Source organism: Puma concolor, chromosome D2 (genome assembly GCF_028749965.1).
Source record: "Puma concolor isolate L17-30 chromosome D2, mPumCon1.1.hap2, whole genome shotgun sequence".
Classification (NCBI taxonomy): domain Eukaryota; kingdom Metazoa; phylum Chordata; class Mammalia; order Carnivora; family Felidae; genus Puma; species Puma concolor.
In genome coordinates this window covers 7,601,097-7,614,753 of record NC_141677.1, presented here as the reverse complement: position 1 = coordinate 7,614,753, position 13,657 = coordinate 7,601,097, and the positions used below count along the sequence as shown (strand labels likewise).

Genomic DNA, 13,657 nt, shown 5'->3' with positions numbered 1-13,657 from the left:
AAGCCCAAGGGAGCACAAAGACAGAGTGCAGAGAGGAGCCTCCTGGACTCTCTACATTGAACAGGCAGGAGAGCAAGAGAAATTACTGAATGATTCTGCAAACAAAGTGGGTAAAAAAGGACATGGGGAAACTCAGAATGCTATAAATGCGGTCATGCAAGCCAAAAAGGGGATTTAGGAAGAAGAGGATTGAAGTGTCGGTCAAATTCCATAGGAACAAAAGAAGAAATAGCACAGAAAATATGTTTAGATATACAACTAGAAGACCCATGTAAGAAGAGATTATTTTCAAAGGAATTTGAGTGGAGTGATGGTGACAAAGGCAACTGAAGATATGGGCTGGAGGGCAGTGAGGGGACCCTGGAGAAGTCATGACACCATGTAGGCACCTCCTTACAGAAGTTTGGACTCCGTGGAAAGCATTACTGAATCCCCAATCCCTGGTTCTGCTCCCCTCCCCAGCACATGGAAGATGGCGCCCTTGCAGTTCGGAGGAGACATATATGACAGCTCTTTGGTGAAATGTGCAGCGAGTCACTTTTGAAATGGGGCAGTGAAAAGCCCATGCCTGCATCTTCCACCTCCCTCTCCCTGCCACAGTGGTCATGGAAGAGGCTTCATTGGATAGATGAGAAAATCCAAGACTGAAGACCCTTGATTGCGAGTCACTGAATTAAGGGTAACTATCCTTGAGGAGAGTCACCTGCTCTTCTAGGGGCACAAAGAAGCAACACATTCTTGTCATGCCAAGATGGAGGGCGTGTTTGCCATCATAACCTCGTCCTGCCCTTGCTAACAGAGAGCCGGTAGGAAGAAAGGTAGCAAAGAGAACCACAAAGTCAAGGATGGGATGCTTTTATTCCAGGTTTTGATTTTTCGTATTTTTCAGGCAGGCGAGACCCAAGCATGTTTGCTAGGAAGATGGAAAGAGTCTGTAGGGAGGAAGGACCCAAAGAGGGCAAAGCAGCGTCCTACAGAAAACAGAAAATCCGACAATGCACAAGCCCGTTGGTGGGTCTCTGCCCTTCTTCTTCCAGGAAAGAAGTACAATTCCAGGCAGAAGATGGGTGCCGGGCAGGTTGGGCTTGAGAGCGAAGCTGAGGGAGCCTACGCAGTCCACTTCTGAGACAGGAGAGTGGAGATTGGAGCTTGGAACCCGTGGCCCTTGATGGATGACTGGCCTTAAATTCTATAGGCATTTCTTAGAATCATCGTTATTTAAAAAGTAAATAGAGTCAGGGCGTCTGGTGGCTCAGTCAGTTCAGCATCAGACTCAGTTTGTGAGAGCATCTCACGGTTTGTGAGTTCAAGCCCTGAGTCGGCTCTGCACCGCCAGCATGGAACCTGCTTGGGATTCTCTCTCTCCCTCCCTCCCTCCTTCCCTCTCTCTCTCTCTCTCTGCTCCTCCTCCCCCTCGAAAATAAATAAATAAAGATTTTTTTTTTTTTAAGTAAATAAAGTCATGCCCAGAAAGGGTTAAAACTGTTTGGTTCTAAGTTCTAGCCTGGCCCCACCTCCACTGTGTCCTTTACCCAAATTCGTTATTCCATTGACAGGCCAGTGCTGGTCCCCCACAGAGCAACACATACTGTGCTCTCCCTGTGAGCGCACTTGTGATGAACTTTGAGCCACACATCTGCTGCAGAGAAGAAACTCATATTCCCAAATGGCTGACATTAGCTGAAGATTCTGGGTTCATCTCTCCCATAACATATTTTTATTAGATAGGCTGCCGGAGAATCAGAGGAATAAATCTGGCTGCTACGTCTATATCTCATTACAACACATGCCCGACTATTGTTCTCTTCATCAGCTTGATGTTATTGTGACTCTTTCTGCGGAGTGAATATTTGAATTAAAACCAGTGTCCATCCATCGTCATTTGCCTCCAAGCCATTGCTGTATCTGGGCTAAGGATGTATTTTCACGAGGTCACCACGCCAAGCTTCTTTCTCTGATTTGAAGCAGGGGTTGGCAAACATGTGTACAGACCCAGAAAGTGAATGTTTTAGGTTTTGTGGGACGTAACAGTCTCTGTGGCAAGTACTCAACTCCGCCGTTGCCGCATGAAAGCCGCCAGAGAAAATACTTAAATGAATAAGCATGGTTGCATTCCAATAAAACTTTATTTATTTAGCAAGAAGACATCAGCTGAACTGACAGATAAAAAACAGCATCTTTTTACGTGTTTGTCTCCAAGAAGAAAAAAATAACTGAAGCATTTTGTTGGACATTTTATTACTTCTGGACGTTTTGGTACAGTATGATATCGCCCCCTTCTAATATATTACATCTTAAGATTTAGATCTCTCCCTCTCACACATACAAAAAAAAAATAATAAAGTTGAGGGAAGCAGTAGAATTTAATTCAGGGAAGAGAGGGTTAAGTGACTAAAAATTGTAGAGTGAAAGTATCACTTAACCACAAGCACAGTCTCTTCCTCAGAAACCCATTTACCCAGACATTGAGTTGACTATAAAAGATGCAAAGCAAAAACAAATTTGCTGACCTTCATTTCAGAGATCAAAGGTTAAATTCATACCCTGTAGGATGGTTCTGTGAAATCACTCCCAAGCTGCCTGGTGACACATTTTCAAAAAATATTTCTCTCCAGCTTTATCAAATGTTCTTTGTGTTCTGGAAACACCATTTGAAGTCCCAGCTGGAGCTGGGATGTCCTGAGTCTTAGATAGCTGAAATTCTTCTCCAACTACATCCAGAGGCATGTGGTTAGTTGGGATAGACATTAATTATAGGGGTTCATACCTATAAGCCTAATATTCATCAAAGATCAAAGTCAACGTTTTACACTGAATAACCAAGGATGATATAAACCATGAATAGATGAGAGATAAAATTGTTCACTTGAATGTCCTTGAAATTGAATAAACCTGTCTTGCATTGGAATGTCCACCAATGACTGTTCCCAATTTCTTCGTCTGTAAGTATCGCCTCAGAGCAGAACCCCAACGGTTCGAAAATTAGGAAAACTGAGTGAACAAATTAAATTAGTCCAACTCAAAATACGTTTGTTAAAAAACAAAGCAAGCTTTCTGTCTCTTTAGTTGTAAACTCATACAAAACCTTTCAACAGCAATGGTTCACAAAATTCATTTCATGGCAATTTTCATCAGTCCTTAGGAGGCAAAAATATTAGGATGCCGGAGTAGATATTTTATTGATCTAAGTGCATTTCATTTAAAGGACCTTCTTCCAGTCTGTTCCCGTGTTAACTAATCACATTTAATTAATTTTAATTAAATAAGTACTTATTTAGTAAAATAATGTCAACAGCCCTATATTGGTCCCCAGTTGTTTTAAACCACAATTGCTATGGACTGAATTGGGTTCCTCCAACCATCAGTATGATGGTTCTTCAGAGATACTAGGTCTTTAGGAAGCAACTAGACTTAGATGGGAGACTGGGGGATTGGGGCCCCTCGTGATGGTACCCATGGCTTTATAAGAAGAGGAGGAAAGATGAAGACCAGCAAGAAGGTGACATCTTTACACCAGGAAGAAGGCCTTCACCAGGAACCAGATCGGCCAGTATCTTGATCTTGGACTTCTTAGAACAATGAGAAATAAATGTCTGTTGTCTCAGCGCCCCATCCATGCTATCTTGTTACGGCAGCCCGAGCTAATACAACAATTCCATTTTTCAATGAGTAGGGAAGTGAGAAGATACGGGGTGTTCTTGAAACTTTAATTTCTACCACTTGCTGGCTCAGTAGAGTAACAAATCTGGATTTTCTTCCCCACAGAGTTCAGAAGGTATGTCATTGCTGGCTGACCTCTAAGAATCTGAAACGTAAGAACCAAGCTGAATAAGTCTTTGTCTTTTGGGGGCGTGAGTGTACCCTCAGGAAGAAGTCTCATCATTGACGGAGTGGGAGGCAGGTATTAGGATGCCTGATTTGTTGGATGGAAACATTGAGAATTGATTTATCCTGCTGTGGGAGTCATGAAAATTAAACCCAGTGTCCTCACAGATGGCATTCCACTCATACACCACACACTTTCTACTGTTGCATGAGGCAAATCAGTGACAATTTAGTAATTGAAGTGTCCAGTAAGATACCCACCCAGGTGACTCTGGATATGTTCTTTATCCTCTCCAAGGCTTCTTAATCTATGAATGGGCATAATAACATGTCCAATCTCACGGGGGTGGTTAGAGGAATAATAATAATGATGCATGTAACACACTAGTTGAGTTACTAGTATAAAGTAAGCGCTCAATAAATGTTTTGTACTATTATTTGGATTATTTGTTAAAAAGAGACAAAAATGGCTTATTTTATTCGTGAAATTGCTTTCCCAAATTTTGAAGCTAAAAGAGAAAATGTAATTGCCTAGATCTTTATCAGTTAAAGCCAGTGGAATGGTTGGAAGCCTTCCATCTGAGATTTTGCTACTGTGTGTGTGTGTGTGTGTGTGTGTGTGTGTGTGTGTGTGAGGGGTGGGGGAGAGGGAGAGAGATCACAAAGGATGGGGGGGACTACTGAACTATTCTATTGAGAGGCAGAGAGAAAAGCAGATGAAGTCTTGACCTCCAAATTCTCTCCTGTTAAAAAAGCCACCACCAGTGAGATCCCGATAAGGTAATCTGGCAAAGAAAGACTTGATCACACCCTAGGTTTTGGCACCTATCCCCTGACTAGTGAGGCTCAGACTCAGGAACCCAAGAGGATTTATTTGCCTGGTACAGAGTGACCTAAAAGGCCTCCACCTCTCCTCAAGTATCTCCCAAGGAAGCAGCCTGGTGTTAACAGTTTCAGCCACACAGATACCAAGAAAGAGAAATGACTCTGGACACAGCCCAGAGGGTCTGGTCTCCCATGCAAAAGTCAGGCACTTCTCTTTTTACTGTTCGCATGAAATTTCCACGTGGCTCACAACTCCGCAAAACTCTTCCTTCTTGGGACTGAGTAAGTGATGAGTTGGGGCAAAAGAGAATCTTAAGTGGATGGTTTTCACTTTGGGTGGGGCTGCGGGGCAGCACAGACCTGTGTGAAGACTGTTGAAAACAGACACTCACCCCCACCTCCCCGAAATGGGCGTTGACATATATATATATAATGCCGCATATAATTTGGGAGAGTAATCAGATCTCCTGGAGCCCATCGATGAACCCCAATTAAGAATCCTTGCCTTACTGTTATTTTAAACAAATATTCAGCAAGCCCTGAGTGTCAGGCACAGTGTTAGGCACTTTTATATGTGTGTGTCCTTAGATCTCAAAACATTTGTTCTTTGCAAACACTACTGTCCCATTATGCAGTTAGGAAACCAAAGCTAAGAAAGGTTAAATGGCGTGCCCAGTTCTAGGTTCCAACAGTAAGTCTGTCATGTACTTCCTGCATGAACTTGGGTGAGCTCACCTGTTCCTACTCTCATTCTTAGTTCCTACTCAGTCGGCTTGGGTTAAAACGGTGTTCGTTGCTGATGGTTGAGTATACTCAGTTGTCTGTACTGACCCAAATTGTTGCGTGGCTTAAATGAGATCAGGCACTAAAATATTTTGCACGGGTTCTGGAACATGTTCAACACGCAATCAATCATCCCATTAAAAATTAAAATAAAGAAGACTTGCCTGATGGTTGGAATGAGCCACCAACCTAGATGTCAGTTAGAGGAAGCTGCATGATGCCAAGTAAAACCTCTTTGGATATCAGGAGCAAACATCCACTCAAAGTAGCTCAGAGAAGAAGGAGGTGATTCAATCCATAATAACACAATTTGTCTAGCAAATGGTGTGCTTATACTCTGCCCAGACATTGGGGCATCTGGTGACTGAGACCCACCCATTGCAAGTCATGGTGGGGTACAGCTTTGGAAGATGGGTCTCTTACATCCTGGTCTCCAGGAGAAAGGAGGGATGAATCGATAATGGTCCCTTGCAACTTTATCCCCACCATGGAAAAGAAAACTAAAAGTCCCGTCTGCTTAGAAGGTACATAACCTTGTATTCGTTTTTAAATGAACAGTGTGCAAACTCCTGGCTTCACGTTGTGTCCAAGTCTTTTGGGAAACACATCCAATGGTGGTTTGTGCCTGTTTCATACTCGTTTTATTTTATTTGGCAGCAAAATGAAGATCGTGTTTCGAATAAAAGCCCAGTTCTGTCCCTTACACGTTTCGTTAAGCATTATATGCTGTTCCTGTCCTCTTTTTCCACGATCACGCCCAGGCATGATTTGCGGACTCCTTTCGTGGGACTAAGTTTTGCTCATTTATACATTTATGGTTTCCTGTAGCCGCAAAATAAATCTGACACATGGGGTTGGAGAATTTGAGGGAGATAAAAGTCCCTTATCAACGCATTGTTTACATTAATAAATTGACACAATTGTGCTTTTTTGATGCTGTTTAGAAAAAACTGTTGGGAGTCCCACAACTGAAATGCTCTTGGAGAGAACAGAAAGCAGGGACAGTGGAGGAGATTGTGGAGCCGAGAGTCTAAGCACCAAGCTCTGTCCCTCGCAAGCTGTGTGGGCAAGTCACATAACCTCTCTGGGCCTCAGACTCCCCTCATTAGTCACATAGGCATGACGCTGTTTTGAGCTTGAGCTCACAAGTGTGTTTGAGGACACAATGAGATAAAAGTGACGTGTTCTCACAGAGTGCTTTCAGGATTCGTGAATAGTCTTCAAAAAATGGAAGATTCTAGAAGAATAAAAATTTCTCAAGCCCAGAAAACTGAGTAGAGCTTCCTTCTTTGTCACGTGGTTCCCTTCAGCAGTTTCTAGTGGTCTCGGAAGCAGATGGATCTAGACCCTTTGTGCTAACTTTACTCATTCAGTTCCCCACCATCTTGTGGACAGACCCTGTCATATTTGTCTTTCTTTTTTATTATTTTTTTTAACATTTTTATTTACTTTTGAAAGACAGAGACAGAGCAGAATCAGGGGAGAAACAGAGAGAGAGGGAGAATCCAAAGCAGGCTCCAGGCTCTGAGCTGTCAGCACAGAACCCCACACGGGGCTCGAACCCATGAACCGTGAGATCATGACCTGAGTCAAAGTCGGACACTCAACCGAATGAGCCACCCAGGCGCCCTGAATGTCATTCTGATGGTTCTTGGATCAGTCTCAAAAGGTGGATATTCATCTCTAATGGTCATTTAAAAATGAAATTAGTCAACCTATGTTAGCCCCTGTTGCATCAAGCATCGTGCTAGGCTGTGATTTTATAAGAACAAAAACAGCAAAAACAACAATATACCAGACAGTCTTGGAAGTACTTAAATCAATGATCTTATCTGATATGCTGGACGAACTCAAGTATAGACTGTTATGATTTCCCCGTTTGATGAATTAAGAACTGGGGCAGAGAGCAATCAAACAGCTTCTCAGAGGTTAAACAGCCTATTGGTTGTGGAATCAGGCTGTGAATCCAGAAAATAACTAGAAGCTTCTCCCTGATTCCAAGAGGCTTATAATCTACTTGGGGGGTTGTATTTCACATTCCACTAACCGTCCCAGAAAATGACACGTCCCAGCCTAGTGCTGTGGGTTGGGGGATTCAGATGTGGGTTTGACCATTTCTGCCTATTTCTTTTAGGAAACAGGGCTTCAAAGAGAAGGTAACAGTTGAGTTGAGTCTTAGGCATAGAGCCCCGCTGACCAGACCTCCCTTGTCACCACCCTTCACTTGCACCCACCCATCGAGGATTTTAGATATGATTCCTACCATCGTTTTTAGCAGCCACCTAGCAGCCTGGGTATCAGTGAATTGAAGGAAAAGAATAAAAAAGAAAGGAGAAAACCTCAGTCGAGTGGTCAAATACTTAGTGCTTTCATAATACCATAAACCAGCATCCAGCTTTCCATCCGGCACGATTCGCTTCAGGCAACTCATGAAAGCTGAGACCCTGGGGGTCATCTAGGTCAATGACGGCAAATAGATTTTATTTCCTGTGCCAACTCTAATCGACTGAAGGCTCCTGTTGGAATATTGGGTTTAGAAGGATCCAGGGGCTGTCAGAGATCGAAGGAAAAAGTGCCACAATCGATTAGCGATGTCTGATCCGGATCCAGGAGCAGGGAATGATGGCTCGATTGCCACACGCATACCAGACGGAGTCCGACCCACCACGTTTGAGGAAAACGTGAAGAAGAGGAAATAGGACTTTGAAGTGAAAGGGTGAATGCCTCAAAATCCCTTAGCAGGTTAGTGGCAGAATTACCTGGTTTCCAGTGCTCTTTCTATAACACCTCAACTCCTGGCAAGTGGTAATTGGTGATCCCAGGATCAGCAGCAAACACCAGCAAGCAAATTACATTATGCTTCGTACAGTATTTGTGTGAAGTGCATTTCATTCTAATTCCTTGAAAGCTGATGATCCGTGGAATGCCACTCTCTTCATTGGAATATCTGATTATTCAGAGCCTTCCCCAACTCTGCCGGTAATAGCAAATCACCACCTCCTCCAGGCAAGTAGCAATTTATTCCAGACAAGAGGAAAGAAGTCAGGTCAAGGTCTTCCTTCTTTTTTCTAAAGGGCCAGTGACACACGTTTTTGCAGCCATCCTGTTTGCCGGTCTGACCTGGGCTTGTCAGTAAAGCCAGACAAAAGAAAACGCGTTCGAAGGAGTGATGTCTCCCTAAACAGCAAGCTCAGCTGAGCGAAGCCTTGGTGGCCAGATTTCATCATCCCTAAACATTCCCAAAGTCTGAGCTCATCAAGATGTGAGTCCCAGGGGTAGTTAGGTAGAGGGGGAGAAAAGAAGGCACGGCCAAGCAGGGGAACTGCATTCGCCAAGGCGTGGTGGCGAAAAAAAAGTGGAGCCCTAGGTGGGGAGTGGGGAGTCTGGGGGCCAGGTGAAAAGGAACCACGAAAGGAGACTGGACTTCGTGGTCATATGGACCCCCAACTCAGCCCTGGCTCCTTCAGGCTCCAGCATGCTGTGCAACCTCTCTGGACCTCGGTTTGCTCACGCATCACGTGTCTTCCAAGATAGTATAATTACATCCCACACTTGTACACAGTGCGTGGAATTTGGTAGGTGTTCGACAAATGGTCAAGTGATTAAAGAATATACTGGCTTGTTATATATTGTAGGGGGCACAGTACTTCGAGGGATGAGAAAGCCGGAGTTCTTGGTCCCAGTTCTGCCTCAGCACGGGACCTTGGACCCTCGGCCTGGCACGTAGTAAGCCTTAAATAAATGTTGGCAGAAGGAATGAATGGGTGAATAAGAAACCCCCAGAAATATTTTACAGAAACAGGTGGGCCCCAGTTTTCTCATCCATCTAAGGAAGACTGGTCTCTCCGATCCCTTTAACCATAATGTTCTTTTGGCCTGTGTATTTCTCACCGATGCTCAACCCCACCGTGAGCAGGGCCCTGTCCCCTCCGTGACACTGAAATCCCGGGGAAGTTCAGAGAGTGCAGTGCCCGACCCCAGCAGTCTCTGGACTAAAGCATACCTGAAGATTTGACCCTGACCATGAGATGGCCTACGATGCCTGGCCCCTTTGTGGAGCTGCCTCCAAGGAAAGTAAAGCGGATTTCAAAGCAAAAGCCAGCCGAGGGGGAAAGGGAGCCCTGGGGCTGTGTTCCAGCCACACTCATCGGTGTGGATTGCTGTCACCAGCCCCCTCACCTGTGAATCAGGGACCATGGGCAGATGGGTGTGCCAGTCATGAGGGTGCCGGCTCGGCTCAGGGACTGCCTACTCTTCCGGGCTTCCTGTCCCCGAGATTCCCCGGGAGGGCGGGGTCAGACCCCCAAAGGGGGAAAAGGCACTGAGGAGCAGGGAGACCGCACCATGCACAAGACGACAGTTCAAAAGGAAATAGCACAAGCTGGAAGTCATTGATGTGCCTTTAACACTTCAAGTATGCCTGCTTTTGTTTATTTTTTAATCTCACAAGTCATAGACGCTGAATGGTAAGTCAGATTTCGCACCCCCCCCCCCCCCCTGCCTGTTTGGTACTCCAGCTTAAAAGGAGCTTTTACACAGCTTTAAAGATAAAACTTCAGAGGGCCCTAGCTCTGTGCCCAGAAGGCAGGGAAGGGAGCCCTCTGCCACGGCGAGAGAAGTGGCAAAGGCTGGCCGGTCAGCCCTCCCCAGAAATGAGGTCAGAATCCAGAAGCCGAATAAGGTAGGAACCAGGCAGCTAAGCTTTCTGGGAGGTGCTAAAAGCAAGGAGTCAGGAGACGGGAGAAGTAGAGGGGCCGGTTTGAAATGGACGCGGTCCCCATAGGAAATCACGGTAGGTCTCTAAGCAGAGGAGGGACAGCAGGAATATTCCGCCGATGAAAGATATTTCCGGTATCTTCTCTTGCTGCAGCTTAGAACAAGGAATGGGGCGGGGCGGACACACTGACCTATTTGTAGATCAAATTCAGATTTGGAAATAACGACGACGGGGCTGGGTTATAACTTTTCTAACATGACATTTTATTCACATAACAAGAATGTTTTTAGTGTTATCCAATACCATTGAGTTATGTATTCATTTACTCGATGAATAATTATTAAACGTCTACGATGTTCTCACCCTTTTGAGAGATACAGGAGAGGAAGAAATTGATAGTGTCGCCAACGCAAGTGTGCAAAAATGTGCTGAAGAGGAAGAGGAAATAAGGCGCAATTGATTTCCCACGAGGAAGGGCAGCTACTGTGTGATCCAAGCAAGCTATGGCAGGAGAATCCTTGAGAGCTGGGCGGTCTGGACAGGGCAGGTGATGGGCAGTGGGGCTGGCGCAAAGGGAATATTCCAGGCCCGCGGAGGAGAGTGGCAAAGATTCGAAGAAATGCACGATCAGAAGGTTTGAAGGACATGGGCTTCTCTGAGGTGGAGGGTTCGAGGGCCCTCCTGGAAACAAAGGGGCATCCTTGTCGACTTCTGAGACCGACTGCCTCATTCTACGTGGTCACTCAAGGCGTCGAATCTGGTGGCAATATTCAAAGTGGGTCACAGGTTGAGAGTTGAGGAGGGACAGGTCAGTGTGGGCCCTCTCCGGTGACCCAGAGTCGGAGAGACGGAACGGGAAGGCTGGGTCAGGCAGAGCCTGTCATAACAGTGGGGTTCCCATCGGCCCTTTCGGATAGCTCAAGGCCCACCCAGCCGTCCAAGTTACGCAAAGACTGAATCGGACACGCGTGCTCGTGCCAGGAAATGGATGCTTCTGGTGCCTGATGGGAGCCTAGAGAACAGAACAAAACCCCAGGACAGTGTGCCTCCCACCTGCAGCCCACATCCCGGCACCCGCCTGCCATCGTGGAAAAGGGGGAGTAATTTGCTGCAGATCGTCCAAGGCCGGGGCTGATATTATTCATTTTTCTTGGAAATGTCTGAGGTTCCATGATCCCTCTCTAATCCCATATGCCAGACTGAGCTTATATTTTCACAGGCACAGGGCTGGCTGCTTTGGCCAACATCCACTTTAGGATCGAGGCCGTTCCGCCGCCCGGCCCGCCCCCCGGAGGCCAGCCTTCCCGCCTGGTGTCACCAGTTAGTCCCCAAAGCCTAGCTCTCTGGCGCTCATCACAGCGCAGGAAAGCAAAACATAGGGTGTCTTTTATTTTTTCTCTTTTCTTTTCTTTTTTTTTTTTTAAATTTGAAAACAACAAGAGAGTTTCTCTAACATCAAACTCAATTAAGTTTCCAGAATTTAGGAAAGTCCTAAGAATTTTTATTTTGTGATAAGTTATGAAAATTACATGCAGAGCGTCTCCACCACTTGGGTTTCTCTTTGTAGCCAGGGCCCTCTGTTTCATTTTCCTGGAGGGCTTATAATTTATTCTATTATTTCCTAATAGGTACCCAGGATTCCCTGCTATGAACCGAAGGTTTGTTGTCTTTCTGTATCTAATAACATTCGCGGAGTGAGGACCACTCTCTGCCACTGGGAACACAAGATGTTTCTTTGGGCTTTGTTATCTTTCTTTTTTTAAAAAATGTTGTCGGGGCGCCTGGGTGGCGCAGTCGGTTAAGCGTCTGACTTCAGCCAGGTCACAATCTCGCGGTCCGTGAGTTCGAGCCCCGCGTCGGGCTCTGGGCTGATGGCTCAGAGCCTGGAGCCTGTTTCCGATTCTGTGTCTCCCTCTCTCTCTGCCCCTCCCCCGTTCATGCTCTGTCTCTCTCTGTCCCAAAAAAATAAATAAACATTAAAAAAATAAATAAATAAAAAAATAAAAAATGTTGCAACATAAGCCACAGGTCTTTTTCGTGTTCGTGCTGATGATAAAGTGATGTCTGCAAAATGTACGAATGCATATTCTTCCAGAAGACCTCTAATTAACTCAGTGCCCCCCATGTCACTCCTGTCCCTGACTGTCCTGTAGTGTTGATGTAGTTTGTCGCCTCAACCCTATTTTTTAGCCACTGGTGACAGTGGGCATTATCTCTCAATGTCACATCTTGAGAATGCAGCCTGGCAGGGGAGAGCACGATGCTGGCCTTATAAGTGCTCTAAAAAGCTTACTTAATAACCACCGCAAGTAGATGTCTGAAAATCCAGCCGTTTTCCCTCGGGACTGGTCCTGCACTCTCCCACCCACCCGCCTAATGGGGACCCACTCTTGTCCCAGTTACAGGAGCCTCCAAGCCTGCTGGACCCCGAGACTGCTCAGAGCATTTCTCTGTCCCCCTAAATATCACTCTTTCTCCTCCTGCTTTACCACATCAGGGGGTACCTGGGAACACAGTAGTCTGCAGCTGGATTTATTTCCAGGTGGAGAAACTGAGTTCTAGAAAAAGCATGGTGGACACTGGGGGTTCTTAGTGTGATTGTTTGCTGTTTTGTTCTTTTGACCCCCCTTGGCCCTGATTTTCTTTTGAAAAGCCACCTTTCTACACGTTTCCAGTATTTATGGTTCTGGAGAGGTCCATCCCACTCTTAGGCTACAGAGGCCAGCAAGCAATCCAAGTCTGGCCAGTTCTCTTTCCTGTTTTCGGTAATTGGTTCAGGAGGTGGGTGTGTGACTCGAGCCAAGTCGAAGTGTCATTCTCAGGATTCGTGCTAGGAGTCTTAGGAAAGAGGTACTGTCTTTCTACTGTGCTTGAAAGCTGAGAGATTGTAAGCGTGAAACTTCCTGTGGCCATTCTGTCACCAGAAGGGGAGAACCTTCCGGAGCACTAAGCCAAGAAAGAAAGAGCAGAGGTGAAAGGTGGAGAGCCACAGTAAGCTGTATGACTCGGTAATCTGATGACTCCATTTAAGCCCCTAGCCCTAGCTGTGCCTGAAGTGAATTCTGCCTGAACTGTTCAGTTACGTTAGCCAACAAATTCGGTCAGCCATTTTGAACAAGGCTGCTGGCTCTCCTTGAAGAGCCTTTCCTGAAGATGCTTCGGAACTTTGAGCCTACTCTTAATGGAGAGCCACCTGTTCTTAATGATATGCTAATGTCCAGGAATGGATGGATTCATCCTTCTTCTCCCAGCGATTAAGGCACAGCATAGAAATGCAGCTTTTATGAACACTGGTAGCATTTCCAACCCGTCTTAATCAATGTCCTTAATCTCTTCTTTCCCAAACATGACAAGGTAATGATGAAGTAGCAACGTTTACAGGTGGCTTACCCGTGTGAGGACTGACAGATAACGAAGGTCCAAATGTGACAAACAGCAACATAGGACCTAGCGGACGCACAAAACTGTGCCCGGTCCCCACACGGTGACGGTGGACACATTACACAG

At 45.7% G+C, this 13,657-nt stretch overlaps 1 protein-coding gene across 1 annotated transcript in view; it reads left to right on the top strand.

The window, feature by feature from the left end:
* RNLS (renalase, FAD dependent amine oxidase) overlaps nucleotides 1-11,922 on the top strand; it is a 332,808-nt gene extending 320,886 nt beyond the window's left edge. Inside the window, exon 7 of the mRNA XM_086679516.1 lies at nucleotides 11,779-11,922. Coding sequence (XP_086535642.1) covers nucleotides 11,779-11,913 — 135 coding nt within the window. The 3' untranslated portion in view covers nucleotides 11,914-11,922. The remainder of the gene's footprint in view (nucleotides 1-11,778) is intronic.
* The last annotated feature ends 1,735 nt before the right edge of the window (nucleotides 11,923-13,657 follow it).